This window comes from Solea solea, chromosome 18 (genome assembly GCF_958295425.1).
Source record: "Solea solea chromosome 18, fSolSol10.1, whole genome shotgun sequence".
In the NCBI taxonomy this organism is placed as follows: Eukaryota; Metazoa; Chordata; class Actinopteri; order Pleuronectiformes; family Soleidae; genus Solea; species Solea solea.
Window position 1 is genome coordinate 21971713 of NC_081151.1, and position 17198 is coordinate 21988910.

The window sequence follows — 17198 nt, forward strand, 5'->3', positions numbered from 1 at the left end:
TGGTGAGAAAACAAATTGTTTCACTGAAAAGGCTGAAAACCACTTTGAGACTTCAGTTATCTCCATATTTGGAGGAAAGGCAGCTTATGTAATCTTCATCAAAACCCTGCCAGCTCATATCTGGAGCCTGTGTCACGTGTAAGAGTCAAAAAAATGAGTGCGGGGGGAGGGAGAGCTTTCTTTCCATCTCACCTTTACAGCGGGTAACAAACAGAGGCCTCTCTAGGGGCCGGCTGAAAGCCACGCGCTGCTGGGTGAGGACCAGAGACCCAGAACCGGAGAAGAAGCGCCCTTTGCACCTGAAATACACAACACAAGCACATTACACAAATAGTGACAAGTTCAGTGGCTGGCAAGCCAAGTGTTTGTGCTCCATTTTGTCTTTTGGCTTGGGAAGTTGTTTACTCTACCAGCTGCTCACAGGAGAGCAGCCAGTGAATGTGATTTACTGTTAAAGTTGTGGAAGTGGATGATGGATCTGTAAACGCGGTTGCTTTCATGTGGACGGTGGAAAAGTTAAGACTTAAATGAAGATCTTAGAAGCATCTCAAACACGCTGATGTAAACAAACTAAAGCTTCAAGATAAGTACGTCAAAAATGGGGCCAGGCACTGGCCAGATATCCAGTGTATCATCTGTGGGGAGGATTTAGCAGAGGTTCATATTAGGCTGACCACTGAGGCATGAAGGCCGAATGGACCAGGTCCAGAGGGAAGGAGACCCCCTCTGTGTACATGGCAACTGCATGGCCAACAGCTTGTTACTGTGCAGCCAGGAGGCATCTGGTGATAGAACACAAGATGCCCTGGGGGGCTTTACCGCAATCAGCAGTCGATACCCCCACCGCTGCAGTCAAGTGGCAATTAAACAGCAGGGAGAGAGAGAGAGAAACGAGGCAGGACAAGAGGAATGATGGAACGCAGGGACCAACGGCAATCTGTTGCTTAGCGGCCAAAAGTTTGAGTGTGGAGGACACGCGAGGGTCAAAGCGAGCACAGTGGAGAACGGAGGGAGGGTCTTACCATCCAGGGTAGAGGACATAACGTGCTCTCAGCATCTGTGGCTCGTTGAAGCTGCTCTCAGACAATATCAGATTCACATCTTCATTCCTAAACAAGAAAAGAGGGGAGAAAGTGCAAACTTAAATTTAAAGCTGCTCACAATTGCCGATGTTATTCTTCTTGTGTTTTAAACAGAAACGATGTGACATTATTTGTTTACCGTGTTCTTCACCTGAAACCAGGCTGGCTCTGTTAAGCAAAAACATCAGACCTGGCTGAGGGAGCATTTTGTGTGTATACAGCAGCAGGGCAGGGGGCGTGCGGGGGAAATGGAGCGTCCATCCCGTCAAACAAATCACTTCCTGTGTGCAGTGCTCAAATGTCACTGGGTGTCACGAGATCTAAACACTGCTATACTAAATAACACAGGCTTCACAGTTGTCAGGTGTCTTGACTATGTTTGTGCACTGCCGACTTTGGCGCTGTTTGGACGAGAAATGCAAAGGCACGCTTTCATCGAGTGGAGCAGTTTGGTACTGTTCCATGTTTTAGCACAGGAAAATGAGGAGCACACACCCCGCCCACCAAGTAAAGGAACTGTTCTCAGTCGAAAAAGGGCTTAATTGTTCCAAACCATACTGTACAATGATGGAAACACAGCTCAAGAGAACTGGTATGGGTACTTCACGTGCATAAGGTAAACTGGAGATGTCTGATAACACAGAGACGACTGCAACGGCTCACCAGAGCATAAACTGAAAACGCTGTGGGACTCATTTAGAGAAAACAATTACCTTAAGAGTCGCACGAAGGATAAGTACTTGTATTGTGATCTCACAACATTCCTCACATTAAGAAGACTTTGAGAAATCAAGACACGTCCCTGTGCAAACAGATTTACCCGTGGAGCAGAGCTCCGTCGTGAATATTTTAGGCAAGGATACGTTAAGTGACTGTTTGTGCCACGGATCGTGATTCTGTGGGCACCCACCTGGTGACAGCTCCCCTCTCTGCTTGTATGAAGGCCGCGGTGGGGTTGGCAGAGCGTACCAACTGCTGAACATGCTGCATGAGAGGGTGCTTCTGCTCTGCTGTCAGCCCGGTGAACACCACTGTACTCACAGCACCTGACACCCAACAAGGCACAGAGAAGGGAATATGAATCACAGGAGAGCGCTGGCTCGCTTTTCCTTAAAGAACACTGTCTGTGTAGCCACTGCAGAAACACCACATTTCACACTGGGGCTGATTTGCTGGTGTCGCTGCTGCTGTATCCTGACAGCAAGCTGGAGATGTGACACACCAAGTGATGTGGTACTAAGGCTACATCCATGCTACTCTTTCATTTAAGAAAGTGGCATATTTAGATAAAAAGGATGTGCGGCCAGGTGAGCATTTTAGCGCCACATTAAAAGTAATCTGCATTCATACATACTTACAACCTATTCATTCTCTCCTCTGTAGATTATTTTGAATTTTTAGAACAATGTTTGAGCAATAATTTCCTCTAATGGACCACACATACTATTGTCCATGTTGGGCACTATAAGGAGTTAAGTTATCTTAGGAGGACGTGGGTACTACCAAGAAGAGAATTGACACTAGAGCTGAGAGGTGGGCATTTCAGGATTATTTGGTGAATATTCTTAAATCCAGTGCATGAGAGCCAGTGAAAGTTAACAGAGGATTTACAGTATGTTGATCTTAGAGGAGCAGCTAATGTGATGCTTTCAAGGACACCGGTAAATGTCATCACTTCTGCAGTGTCCACAGGGTGTGTTGAGCTAAGCGGGACAGGTTCAAGATGCATCACCAGTAATGTAGTTATTGGAGTGGAAATATTATAATATATTATTGCCATCACTCGTAAAAAAAAAAAATCTGTATTTTACATTTTTAGTAATTGAATATTTATGCCCATCTCTAGGGTAAACACTTCACAGGTCAGGTAAGCCAAAACCAAGGCACTGCTAAAATATTAATACACCTTTTTATTTATTTTTTTTCACAGTGTGTTGTTACTGGCTGCGTTTTTATATATTATTTATTTTTCATATGTGTGCAACTTTTGGTCAGACTTTTTTTTCACAAAAAAACATCTCTTGACCTTTAAGGATAATGCATTACAGGCTGGCATACAGTACGGCTGGAATTGCTGAACTTCTAAAAGAGCGACACAGAACAACAACAACAACAACAACAACAGTGATGATCAATGTGGTGTTTCCTCAGTATTGCATGAAATAAGTCTCTCTTTGCTATGCATTGCATTGCGTTGCTGGGGGAGAGGAAAGCACACAGATCTCACCTTGGCTGCACTGCTCCAACAGCTTTGGAAAGGCAATTCTACAGCAACAAAAGAAAAGAGACATTAAAAATGAGCAAGGTTTTTTTACTGCATTATTTATCCGTTAAACATTAGTTAATTTGGCTTGAACTAAAATAGTCCCTGCTGCACTGTAAAAGGATTAAGCAGAAAATAGGATTAGTGTTTTAAAATGACACACATAATTAGTCTCAATCTATTTAGTTAAAAGGCACTGTACATAGCATTATACATTAGTATTCATTTTGTGGTCTACGTGAGCTTATGGTGGCTTTTGATATGGAAATGTGAAAGTCACTTTTGACAGCTAGTAGGTGAGTTTCTATCGAAATGTGTTGCAAATTTTAGTCACATTTTCAAAGATTCCATGGGAATGGGATTATACACCACTGAAAACATGACTATAATTGTTGCTTATAGATCCCCCTAAATCCTACACACTAGACCTGGATCTCATGTCTTGTTGCACAACAACACCACTAATGATATCTGTATTTATGACTAATGGGCGCTCGCCAAAGTTGTGCAGCCATAAACAGACTAATTCCATTTTATGGCCCTCGGCTAACGAGCCGGTTATCCATCACGGGGCATTTTTCATCAGAAGACATCGCGGCTGAGACTGGCAACTGACCAATGTAAAAGCTTCCTGTAATCTCGTTTAATCTTAACATAATTTATCCTGAGTTTTTAAATCGATCAGCGTTGTACAGCAGCGCTCTCTGAAGAACCGCGCCGAGCCAAGTCGCCCCCAACAGCCACGATGGATCTTCTCAGGGAGGGGGGGAGGGAGGGGGGGCGGAGTGAGGGGTCAGCAATTTGAAAGGCATTTATCTTTCCTGTCCTGATGTAATGAACTGTCTACATCCATCATAAAGAATGGATCATGACCGACTGATGAGCTTCACTGAGGACGGTGTGTTGGTCACACATGTGAATCTGTGGGATTAGAGAGCTATGTAGGGGTGTGGGGGGGGGGAGGGGTGACAGGCAGGTCATGTCTAAGATGAGCTAACCACACCCAATTAGGGCCATAGAAGGAATCTGCAAACCCCTATATGATCCATGGTGACAGACGGTAATGGGGGCTCGGTTGAAGACGCCTCACATGGAGAAGTCAGCGATAACCACATTTGCTGAGTGAACCTATTATTACACATTTTTCCACAGCTGAGTCACTTCAGGCAGGAACATCGCAGCATGTTTATAGCACAGGGTCTCAAACACCCTTTAGATTTATTATTAAATTTAAATTAATCTGGCTAGGAAATCACCTCATCTGAAGCAAAGGTCCTAAACCAAATGAGGGGGCCCAAAAGCTCCATGGGGGTCACGTAACCCTTTCAATTTTAAGTGTATGATAATATTATAAATAACCCAGCATTAAAATAGTAATTGAATGTAAGGGTTACATTCAAGTAACTTTATTTAAAAACACATGAAAATCTTGCAAGATTATTTCAAAATTTGGCGATTTCTTGAAACCTGAACCGTAAAAACTTGTTAGAGTTCAAAATATACAGCTTGGAGTGCTGTGTTTGGTGTTGGTTTGGTTTTGTGTGGAAATGCGTGTTTGGTCCAGTCGAGGGCGCTCTGACCACAGCCTTGCCTTACACGCCCACTTGGCATCAGAATAATAAAGCTTTCCCTATGCTTTCTTTAAATTTTTCACAACAAAACTTTTTGTTTTATTTTGCGTTTCGAGTCGTTTTCATGGCGTGTTGCAAAAAAAAACGTGGACCTCAGTGTCACAGTGGCCCTGGAAAACAGCATATTAACCAGAGTGCTATGTGATACTGTGTGGAGGAGCTCATTCAATCCATGACAGCGAGTGAGAAGCTCCATAAGCTACATCTAAAGCCTGCAACAAAAGGGGAGTGAGATTAAATGAGGGACTGATCCTCTCAGTGAAAGGGAACCAGCCTTGAGATTTAATAGCTAAACGTGTCATGTGACCTTGTCGTGGAAACGACCACAGCTTCAACAGTTTATCAACATCCGGCCCTGTCTGTCATCAACCGCTACATGGCAAAAACACGCGACTGTTTGTGGTGTTTGTTGCAGCTCATCTTTGTTGCCTGACAGAGCCACAGTTACTCACACTGATTACAAACTAAAACAATATTAAGTGTTAACATGCATTACTTCCACTGTAACTGAAATTGTAGAGAATTTTCTCTGAGATTCTGTTCATTCAAAATTAATAGATGTGGTTGCTCAAAAGAAAAAGCCTTTGATAGAAACCCTGGAGAGAAATAGGATGTTCTGCTTTTCAGGATTCAGTTTAAATATGTTACATGCAGCAAAGATGATTGAACTAAATCAATAAATCACATTTTTTTCTGCATGTACAAGCCTTGACATGTTGGCTGACATACTTATTTAACATTTCAGTGGGATTTCTAAACCCGTATGCGTTGCACTGGGAGTGAATACAGATCTGGTGGAAAAACCAGATTAAAAACTGCAATTAAAAAGGCTTGTGGACCAAAAGGAATTGGTTATGTGTTTCTAGCCTGGGAGGTTTTGTTTTCTGGGCCATTTGTCTGTATAGATACGGGGATTCCTTTTTAATACTGCAACAGAAATAAGGCACAACATCAATAAAAATTTGGTGCAGAGCTAAATAATGAACCCGATATTAGTGTCGTCTGAAGTCTGTGCTCTCAGGGCAATTTCTCCTTCAGTGTGGTACCTTTTATGATTGTGACACATATTTGTTTGTCGCTTTTTAACGCAAGAACTGGAGGATATGAGAGAAATCTCACCTGTGCTCCAAACAGGAAGCGACAGGGTCCACACAGGCGGTGACCGCACCGATGGCGAAGCGTGTCTGGACTACAGGGTCGGGGTGGAAAAGCACAGCCTGGACCACGTCGAGAACATCGGTGTATCTGTACAAGTGGGGACATTTGAGACTTTTAAAAACACTGATAAAGAAAGATTTGTCATCTTGATACTCTGAAAGATTATGTTCTTTTGGAAGAAAACAGGCTTTTAGTTCAACTCTGCTCTCCACAATAAGTCTTGACAGATCAGCGGGTCTTCTTACCCAGGTGAGAGAACCAACAGACGGGGTTTTCCTCCTGAGCCTCTCTGACTCTGCAGGAAGCTGGACAAATACTGCTGGAGGTGAGATGCTGAGAAGCCGTCACAGCTGTCAACACCAGGCTCATAAACCACCCACCTGCAGATGCAACGAAATTTTGTACAAACAAGTTGTTTTTGTTACTGTTTTAAGTTCAAGACCTGGGGGAAAAAAAGCCAGATTATGTAACTCGTACTGTCCGTGTTCCTTGTTCAGCTTGACCAGGTACTTGCACAGTCTCTCCTTGTGGCTTCCTGGCAACCCGGTGATGATGCTGACGACGACCTTTGCACACATTAAAAAAAAGCCCACATCAGACATTTTGTTGTTAATTCACCGTGTCATTTTCAAATATAGCCGACATGCTCACCCTGTCTCCCGGGCCGCCGACTGTGTTCCTCAGCTCTGCGGAGGGGAACAGCACCCCCAGGTGGTCGTACAGGATGGGCTCCTGACTGATGCTGCTCAGGGCAAAGTGCTGTAGAAACCTGGAGAGAGTGAGAATCACAGCAATGAGTGCACACACGACATTGCTCACATTAGGACAGTTAAATGACTAGAATATCAAACTTAACAACCATTTTGTAAATTTTTGGGGAAAATTTACTTTTCCCTGCTTCTATTTTGGATTCAAATCCTGGTTTACATCATAATGTGCTTTCTTGAATTTCTACTTCTTCACGAGGATGTTTTCCATCTGCCCTTCTGTTAGCAACTTCCTGTCTACAGCTTTTCACGGATCAATCCGACAAAATTTGGACTGAAATTTCCATCTGAATCTGATCCAGTTGGTCGCAATTTAAATGTTACATGGTTTAGTCCCATTAAATGGTAAATGGTCTGTATTTATATAGCGCTTTTCTAGTCTTGACGACCACTCAAAGATGCTTTACATTACAGTTTTTACCCATTATTTTACCCAGGAGCAGCATGGGGTTGCAAAACTTAAACGAGTTCAGATCTGTTTATCTCAGCGACTGATCTGAACAGATCAGGAAGAACTTAATCATGTTTAGGTAAGCAGGTAAAGACATACATAGATCCAGAAAGTTCCTTTGGATCCAGGGGATCAAAATGTAAGAATTTCAGGTGTTTTAGACTTGGCGGAGGTCTACCAGTCTGAATCTCTGGTGATACAGTAACGTTAAAAATTAGACAGCTAATGCACAGTTTTTGCAAAAGCACTGAGCACAAACTCTTAAAACAGTTGGATGTATAAGTTAAGCTGTAACAGATTTAAAAATGAAGAAACAGCTTAAAAAGTCCAAATAATAAAGCCTTATTATCATGTATATTTTTTTTTTTGTTTGTTTGTTTTTGTTACCAGCAGAATGAAGGACCAGAAGTAGAGAAATCCCAGTGTCAAGAAACCCAGGCTTAATAAATACTATTTTTGGAATACATAGTCCTGATTAAGTGATACCCACAGCAGCGTCGGGTTTCATGGCTCGTTCACATCTCACTCTGCAGATTTGCACTGTGTGTGTGTGTGTGTGTGTGTGTGTACTAACATGTCCTGCTCTGGCAGCTGTGAGTACGAGGTCTTCAGGCTGCCTCTGCGTTTGGCCACTGGGGGCTCCTGACTGGCGTGCAGCTTCTGCAGTCTGGCGTGCCTGAAATGAATTAAATAAAAGTTAGTTTTTTTAAAACGAATGAGGTTTAAGGACCATCAGCGTTCCGTTGGGAATCTGGTGAAGAAGTTCACACGCTCTTACATGTTTTTCTGGCTCCAGCTCAGTTGCTCTTGGTCCAGCAGCTGCAGATTGAGTCTAGATTCAGGGTTTTGCCACGCTGACAAAACCTGCAACAAGAGAGAGAGAAAAGTGTCACGCAATATGAAGATGGATCTTTAATTAGTGTAATTAAGATAAGTCCATTTTCAATTTAAATTATTACAGCGGCAAATACAGTCAAGGTAAAGGTAATTTCACATCTAGGTGTGTTCAATGTAGAAAAAAATGTAACTAATAAGAAAACAAAATTAGTATAAAATATATATAAAATATAATTAGGTAAGATAGATTTGACTCCTCTGGAATTCTTCAAATCACTCCCTAAAACCCATTTTTACAACTCTTTGCCCTTTATTCTTTTTATCTTGTGCTTTATTGCTTTTTTATGTTTATTATTACTCTTTTATTGGCTCTTATTTGCTTTTATGATACGCTTTCTTCTCATTGGTTTTATTTATTTTGACAATTGCAGGTCTGAAATTTTGCGAGGTTGCCTTCATGTTGCGTTGTTCCTTGTTTTTTAAGTGATATAAATATTTTTCATCATTATCATAAATATTTTTACTCACAGTGGGGGGTGAAATACTTTGTTTAACTATTGTATGGCGAGAGCCAGAAGATGTAAACGTGCTCTTAATCGTTCAAGTCAAACTTATTTCCGTAGCACATTTAAAACCAACATAAGCAGAACAACGTGCAAACATGTAGATACATGCACAGCAACACAAATTAACAGAAAGTCAAGTTTACAAAAACAAACAATAAGTGCATTCAAAGCCTGTACAAGTCCACGTTTATGTTCAGCGTCACTTACCTTGGAGTAGAAGGCTCGGTGGCTCTTAGACCTGGGCTGCAGAGCAAAGACCAGACAGTGGTCGGCGCTGTGGAGCGGGAACGGGAGGTGTGGGAGCAGACTGCTGCCGTACTCCACAAACAGAGACGCCACGGCGCTCGAGTCCTGGGGAGAAGACGACACGTTAGGGCTGCGGCATTCAATCTTTTTCTTTTTTTTACCCCATAGTTCCATTTGTGGTCAGAGCACGGATTTCCAACTCTGAAACTGCCACCATACAAACACGGCTACTTTTACTGTTAATAGCACTTATAGGTTATATAGGTTTCAGAGTAAATCATACGGACACATCGTACTAAGAGTCATTTCTCAACAGTCGACGTGTTGCTACACTGTTTGTGTGTGTAAAATAATGACAACAATGACAAACCAGAGATGGATTTTTCTGCTTTGCCAACTGTTCCTACTTCCGATGTAAATGGAACGCAGCATAATATCCGACTCTGACTCTCTCTACGCAGATTAACCATGTGAAAATGCAGGATAAACAAAATAAGTTTTTCTGTTGAGCTGTTTTTGCTGCTGCTGTTAAGAAAATCATTTATTTTTGGATGATTTTGACAAGAACTTATAAAAGTAACATTTTTTTGCATGATTCCAAACTGGTTTGAATTGATATTGTTTGTCATCTCTCTTGGTTTTTTTGTATTATTTAATTAGCAGTAATTGTAAAGCACTTTGCTTAAATGATGAGCTTCCAAAATCTCTTTAAAATCGATAAACTGTTTCACAACAAATGCACTTTCATATAGGAAAAGTGAACGAGTGATTTGATGCAAGATGAACTAACGTGACAAAATTACAATATGAAATATATATTATATATGTATATATAGATAGATATAGACATAAAACAGTTCTATAATATTAAAAGCACATACCGGATCATAGAACTTGATGGCGTTGATGTGATCTTTTGACAGAGTGATGCTGCCATACTGAGAATGAATGAACAGGATTCCCTCGGAGAAGAAAATGATCTTCCCTAGAATTAAAAATTTAAACAAAGACATTAAACAAAGCATATGATATTTAGTATCATGGCAAGATTGTAAAATAAGAACACATTGCGAGAGAGAATGTCACCTTCTTCAGGGGTGGAGAGCTGACTGCTGGAGAAGACATACGCCGCATCTGCTACGGTCAGAGACGTCCCCAAACAAGTGTCCTCCTCGGTCTGTTTCAGACAAATAAAGCAGCTCATTGTAAGCACAATGTTAATACACTTACAGTACATGAAGCTTGTGATTATACCTTAGTGAGATGCTGCGCTTGTTCAGACTGCTTCACATCAGACTCCATCTAAAAATAATGGGGGGAAAAACTGTTTATTTCTATAGTAGATTATGGGGTTATTCAAATAATTACAGACTGCAGTCTATACTAGCACTAAATAGAAGTCTTAACAACTGCTTTGTGCTTTTTAGTTAGCTTGTAAGCCAGACTTATTTTTTGGCACAAATATTTAGTGAATTATGTTTAGTTTTTTTCCTCCACTTGATAAAATAAAATTGTTTAATGATAACAAATACAACATGCATACAATACGTCTGCACAGCAGTGCAAATATATACAGTATTTTCAATGGAAATAATGTAAAAACTATTCAAAATGTAAAAAATAAAATGTTTGCGATTTTGTAACATTTATCACGTTTCTGAAAACAAAAAATTGTAATTTGTGATAATTAGCAGATTAATAAATAATAATCGTCCACCCCCAATAATTAAAAAATGGTATGACCTCCAGTTAAAACCATATAATCACATCAAAACCAGCACAAACCCCAGGGAGGAGCCATTTCTCCTGAAATTCAGGTAACTAATTCTCATCTAATCAATAAAAAAGCATGCAAATTAACACCTAAATAAATCAGTAAATTAAAAACAATCTTGGAATTCCTGGAACAAATACTCACATAAGCAAATAAAATGGCTGACTTATTTATACTAACAAAACAAGTGAAGGGAAAAGCCTAATATTGTAGTTTGAGCACTGACGTGTGCCAAACATCTTTGATGGTGATCCCAAAAATAATATTCGGTGACCAACACACAGTGCAGTTTTTGCTGTGATTATAAAAACACACTGTATTTTCTGCTGCGCACACGTACCAGCCAGCAGGCGTAGCGTGGCACAGTTGTCGTCAGGATGGTGTAGCAGCTGTCTGAGGACACAGTGCCATCTGCAGGACAGGAGACAGACTTGTCAAGGATGGCAAAGGCAGAATAACTCATACATAAATGCTCACAGGTAAGTGGTTACTTTTAGACCAGAAAAACATGATTAAATCAAATTTCTGGTGTGGAAACAATTGGTCGATCTATTCTATTTAGAGGTTATTTAATCCGTACTGTACCTTTCTGCTGTATGTTGATGCTGGACTCCAGGAAGGACTCAGAGAAGACGACAGAGCCCAGGTTCCCCTGATCCCACTGCAGGTCTGGGATGTCGTGCACAGTCATGGCGGCCTTCATAAACAAAGAACTATTAGTCTGGCATATTCATCAAAAATATTTATGCCCAAGTCTTTTGATTGTTTAAAAAAAAAGTTAAAATGATGTTTTTAAAAACGTACCGTTTTTGCCACATAGCGGCTTTCTTCATCAGTCAGGGGAATAATCCTGAAAAACAAGAAAATAACTGGCCTGACAACTGTTTTCACATGTGTTAATTAACTTGTAGATTATTAGATTAGATTACATTTTGGATCAACATCATATCATGATACAGTTTCTGTGTTTATGATTTTGGCTGGTTTTAAAAAAGAAAATTATATTTATTATGTTGAATACATTGTGAAATACAACTAAATATTATACGGTAAGCCTAATTATTTGTGTTAAAGCTAAATCTGACAATTTTACTGTTTTTATCTCACGTAAATTTAGCCAAAGAAATAAAAAGGTATTATGAATATATGAAAGGTAATAATAGGTGTATTTTACGATCATGTAATACAGATCATGAACCGTAGATCTTTTATTTGAGAGTGTATTTACAGTGTATCACTCTTTTACAGAGAAAAACTTTATTTAAATTATTTATTCCATCATTTATAAGCCATATGAACCCAGCCGTCCCCTAAAGCTTGACAGGAATAATAATTTTGAGAGGACAAGCCGTCACTCACCTTCCTTGCTTGTTCACGGCTTGAATGCTGAATTCACATTTGGACCTGAGGTGGGAAAAAACGCACAATCACGGCAAATCAAACAACACGCTTTCCCCTCACGCTCGGCTGAGAAGTCCAAAACAGTCAACACCAGCGAAACAACGGGAATCCATCTGTACCTGAGAGAGCTGCGGTACACGCTCAAACCCATCGAGTCCAAAGCCACGAGGAAGGTGTTCTCTGCGACATCCTTCGCCTACAATATCACACATTTCTTAATCAGAATTCGCACAATCATGTGAAATAAATGAGTTTTTTTTCCCTTCTTACTTTGGTGGCACTGGATGTAGAGGAGAAGCATTTGATTCCAGAAAGGACCGCTTGAACAGCAGCTGAATAAATCTGTGACAAAAGTCTAGGGGAAAAAAAATAACAATCAATGGCTTGAAGGAAAAAATGTGAATAAAAATCTTAATTTAAGTCACTTACAAGGCTTCTGTTTTCTTTTGCACGGTGTTCTGATTTCCTGTGAGTGAAAACAGTATGAGACAATTCATGCTGGGTTGTATTTTCTTCCTATTCATCAAAAAAAGTAAAATATTTTAATATAACGCTGTAAGATAACGAGTAAAACCTCACCAAGGTATGGTGAGTGAGAGGTTCCAAAGAAATAGGTTCGAGAGCAGGCTAGCGGTCCTTTGGGAGAAACACACTGCAGGACCTAGAAGAAGACAGACATGTTGTTATTGTGTCATGTTTATACTCCACACTGTTACACAGTGATTTTAATGTGACGGTGGTTTACTCAAGACGACGAAACGGCAATCGCACGATTCCACGCGTGTGATGATTTGGTTTGACTGGGACGTTTCCTACGTGGCGTTTAAATGCTGTCCTGTTTTGTTTGGCTTCTCTGAACGTGAATCCCTCAATTTGGACAGTTTGAAATTTGAATATGAAAAACTGCATTTCGTTGGGTTGAAAAAATCCAGCTCCCTCATTCGTTCTTACAGTTTACTTTCACTTCTCTCAATTCTGCAAATGAAGTTTTCGTGTTACACATCCGGGTCCTGGCGGTAAGGCAGAACCAATCAAACACAGATGTGTTTTCTGATCCAGTTTTGTCTGGGTTCTCCTGCGTCCTAAAATCGGATCACTAAAATCCACACTCAGAGGAGGGATTAGAGTCCACCTCCTCAGCTGAAGTCCTCTGATCCGATGCAGTTTCAGTGTTTTTACACTAATCAGCACTTCTACATTAATTCGTTTGTGACCAACGTGTGATTTCTTTTTTTCCTCTAATGGTTATAACCTTATTTCTTGTTAAAACAACGCAAGTAGAGATTAAAATTTGCACCTTATGTAAATACTGCCTGTGCGTCATTCTTTATTCAAATTTTTTTACTTTGACTCCATTTATAACTTAACAGACTTGTTCTGTGACAACTGCTCTATGTGCCTTGAATTACCCGCTAAGGACAAATAAAGGGTTTTTAAAGTGAATTGAACTGAATATGCACAGCCTCTTCCTCCACTGTTTCCAGGTGGCTGTCAGCCACTGACGCAGAGATCTTCTGCGGTCGTTACCGAGAGCATTTTGTGACAAATGATAGAATTTACACAGAGGTGCTTTTGTTGTCATTTTAGGCCACGCTGATTCCCCCAGGGTTAACTAACTAATAAAACTCGAACAAGCAAGTGCACGTAGTCCATCCTGAGACACAGGTGTGACCAGATTTCTCAGGATGGATGTTGATAACGGGGTCTTTTTCCTCCTTTACTCACCATGTGTGTGGCTGCAGAGCCCTGACGCCCCGTGTTGCGGACCTGATGACTCTCTGAGGGGAAGTTGAAGGAATAGTTCTCCATATCCTCAGAGGAAGAATGCTTCCCGAACAACACGAAGGGCTGCTGACTTTTACTGGAACAAGAATCTGAGTTTTTATATTCACATGGTACAAAAGTAGAAATAAACACGACAAAAATTAATAATATCAATACCTTTTATCTGTGATGTTGCTTGAGATCAGTCCGTGGCAGTAATACGTGCGGAATGCCTGTGGATTTACGGGAAAACACTTTATGTAGACATGCAACTAAAAACTACCATCTGAAAATGCATTTCACATTCAATTATTACGTCTTAATATACAGACGTAATATTTTTTGGGTGTGGACTCACCTCGCCTGCCTGAGCTTCAGACAGCTCCAGGATGGACAGATGACTCTCCAGGTCCATGCTGGAGAAAAACTGACTCCACTGTTTCTCAAAGTTCACCAGGTCCTAAAATAAACAACACAAAGGTTAAAAAAAAACTTCCAAACAAACATATTAAATATAATTAGAAGAGGTTCATGAAAGTAAGAGACTTCTAAAATTTAAGTAAAGGTCATTAATGTAACAATAACAGAAGAAATGACTGATCATTTTCGCAAAAACAACAAAACAACTGATAAAAATGTGAGTGTTTCCTTGTATTTGAATGTAACTGACGGGAACTTTCAGTATAAGCTGACAGTTAAGTTGTATTGTATTCTGTATGAAAGTTCGGGATGATCCAATACTGGCCAAAAATATTATATATTGTATGCTTCACTATGCCCAGAGTTTATTTCGTCTTTATGGGAGAAGAATATTTGTTACATACATGGAGAATTATGTCTTTGAAATTGCTTGAAATGGCTGGATGTGGTAAATAACCTAGCAAAAATGTGTGGTTAACATCTGCGTAATTTAAAAGTTGTAAAAATGACTGTATTGGACTAATATCAGTATCGGTAGATACTCAAGATTGCAATTTTGGTATTGGTATGAGACATGGAAAAGCGACCCCTAATTATAACAATCAAAATCAGTGTTACCTCTGCGAGCAGACTGTCCAGAGACACTGGGTCCAGTCTGTTGTACACCTGCCACAGTTTCTCACTCATATCCATGAGCTGGGAAAAAAAAGCATAATATAGAACACAATTACACCAAGCTCAAATAAGAAGCACATTTAATGTTTATCAAACCTGAGAGCTTAAAAAAAATCCTACCTTGTATTTCAGAGTAAAAAAGCTCCCTTCACCGATGCCTTCAAGAGCAAACGCCTGAATCAGGGGCCATTTTTCCACCATGAACATGTCAAACTTCTGCATGTGTCCTAAAAAAAACAGTAAAGGAAAAAAGCGTGTGTTGCAAGACAGTGAAACTCATTTGTGTTACTGTCGTGATGCAACTCATCGTGAATTAATGTGAGGATATTTACCCTGCGCGCTGAAAGGAACGCCGATATGATAGCAGTCCTGCACCATCGTGACAAAACTGAAGATTTTGAATTCCTCCGCTGCTTCCTCGTCTTCATACTGTGTGTGTGTGTGCGCGAGGGTGGGAAATAATAATCAAATAATATGAACCCTTAATCTGATTGAAAATGATTCTGGATATATCAATTAGGAATACAACTGACGATTATTTTTTGTTTGGTCCATAAAATGTCAGAAAATGTTGAAAAATATTGATTGTTGTTTTCCAAACTTTGAGATTATGATGTTCTCTAATGTCTTGTTTTGTCTGCAAACCAAAATTATTAATTTTGAATGATTTTAGTGTCATATGGAGCAAAATGACCAGAAAAAAACAACATTGCCGAAGCTGAAAAATCAGAGAACTATTTAATAAAAGAAACACTCAAACTGATTAATCGATTATCAAAGTAGGCCCTAATCAATATCTTTATGTTCGAGAAACAAACCATAATCTGGTTATTTTACTATCTGACAATTTATCATGATAAACACATTTTGATATCGACTGATTCTACAATATGATTTTGTGATAACATTTTTGGCTAGAGCTGCATCAATTAATCAATTATTAACTGATTACTAAAGCAATATCAAACTTTTTTAATAATTAACTTTGTCTTGGTTTGAGAGTTTTTTTTATAAATATAAACAATTAAAACAAGCTCTCTGATTTTTCAGCTTCTTAAATGTGATTTTTTTTTCTGTATTATTTGCCCCACATAATAAAATACATCATTAAAACTGAAAATTTTTAGTTTGGAGACAAAACAAGACATTTGAAAACATCATTATTTTGATTTTGGGACACTGATCAACATTTTTTTCATTTTCAAAAATAACAGATTAATCGATGGAGGAAAATTATCTACAACTGCAGCCCCCTTTTCCAGCCATATCGCCCCGCCCAATCTGCAGGGGATTAAGCCGCAGTCTAAATAGGTTCCTGCTATGCTACTTTGTTCAGGACTGACCTCTGACTCTGTCATGCAGTAGAGATGCAGGTTCCTCCAGTGAGAGATGTAGGGCAACAGGTAGCTGTAGTTCAGTGGGTTGCAGTACAGATGAACACACTCCGCCTTGATCAGCAGGATCACATCTGGAAAGCAGACAAACAATGTGTCGGCGCTGGTAAACACCACAGCAAAACACGAAGATATGACTGAAAAACCTGCGAAACAACAATCTGAACTCACCATCCAGCATTTCCTCTGGGAATTCCTCAAGGGTGTGTTCTATATTCAGCGGGTTCTGCCCATACAGTCCGTAAAACAGGTATTTCGCCAGCTCAGTGCACCCTTCATTGTATCTGCTCTCAATTCCTGGAACAACAAGGCATTTATATTCAGTAGCTGGTCTGGAAAGATTACATTTCTCTCATCTGCGGTGGAAAAAGCAGTTTTCTCTACCCTTAGGTGTTGACAGAGCGGCTAACCAGGACCAGATAAAAAAAACAAAGGTTCAGGATAAAACACCATTTGAGACTTCACATACCAAGAGAGCACAAGATGCCGTCAGGAGTGGAGACACCGCTCTCACGAAGCAGAGACTGGACCTGACGCAGGCGACAGCAACTGGGAAATATAATCATATATTGTTTTATAATACAGCCAGAGATTTCTTCATTATGACAACAATTTTAGATCAATAATCAGCTAAAAGATTAATTCTTAATGTCTGAAACAGCAGATAAACATAAAGGTCCAGTTCATGTAGTGATTCCAAAGATTTTTATGACATCTCGTCCTTCAATTATATTAATCTACAGAAGGTAAATGTTGAGCATTGATTGCA

The 17198-nt window shown here is 39.9% G+C and overlaps 1 protein-coding gene across 1 annotated transcript in view; it reads right to left on the reverse strand.

Annotated features, from left to right (window-relative positions):
* The window catches only part of dnaaf9 (dynein axonemal assembly factor 9), a 29014-nt gene that overhangs the window by 10597 nt on the left and 1219 nt on the right, over window positions 1–17198 (reverse strand). Inside the window, exons 2-32 of the mRNA XM_058614748.1 lie at window positions 16899–16978; window positions 16601–16726; window positions 16379–16503; window positions 15368–15464; window positions 15156–15262; window positions 14979–15056; window positions 14299–14400; window positions 14118–14173; window positions 13902–14037; window positions 12756–12837; window positions 12606–12642; window positions 12447–12531; window positions 12296–12372; window positions 12135–12179; window positions 11580–11625; window positions 11361–11472; window positions 11116–11186; window positions 10256–10303; window positions 10088–10178; window positions 9883–9986; window positions 8963–9106; window positions 8131–8216; window positions 7927–8028; window positions 6786–6903; window positions 6612–6700; window positions 6380–6514; window positions 6096–6221; window positions 3310–3347; window positions 1993–2128; window positions 1023–1109; window positions 193–299 (exon numbers count right to left, since the gene is read on the reverse strand). Of these exons, the coding sequence (XP_058470731.1) occupies window positions 193–299; window positions 1023–1109; window positions 1993–2128; window positions 3310–3347; window positions 6096–6221; window positions 6380–6514; window positions 6612–6700; window positions 6786–6903; window positions 7927–8028; window positions 8131–8216; window positions 8963–9106; window positions 9883–9986; window positions 10088–10178; window positions 10256–10303; window positions 11116–11186; window positions 11361–11472; window positions 11580–11625; window positions 12135–12179; window positions 12296–12372; window positions 12447–12531; window positions 12606–12642; window positions 12756–12837; window positions 13902–14037; window positions 14118–14173; window positions 14299–14400; window positions 14979–15056; window positions 15156–15262; window positions 15368–15464; window positions 16379–16503; window positions 16601–16726; window positions 16899–16978 (2873 nt within the window). The remainder of the gene's footprint in view (window positions 1–192; window positions 300–1022; window positions 1110–1992; window positions 2129–3309; window positions 3348–6095; window positions 6222–6379; window positions 6515–6611; window positions 6701–6785; window positions 6904–7926; window positions 8029–8130; window positions 8217–8962; window positions 9107–9882; window positions 9987–10087; window positions 10179–10255; window positions 10304–11115; window positions 11187–11360; window positions 11473–11579; window positions 11626–12134; window positions 12180–12295; window positions 12373–12446; window positions 12532–12605; window positions 12643–12755; window positions 12838–13901; window positions 14038–14117; window positions 14174–14298; window positions 14401–14978; window positions 15057–15155; window positions 15263–15367; window positions 15465–16378; window positions 16504–16600; window positions 16727–16898; window positions 16979–17198) is intronic.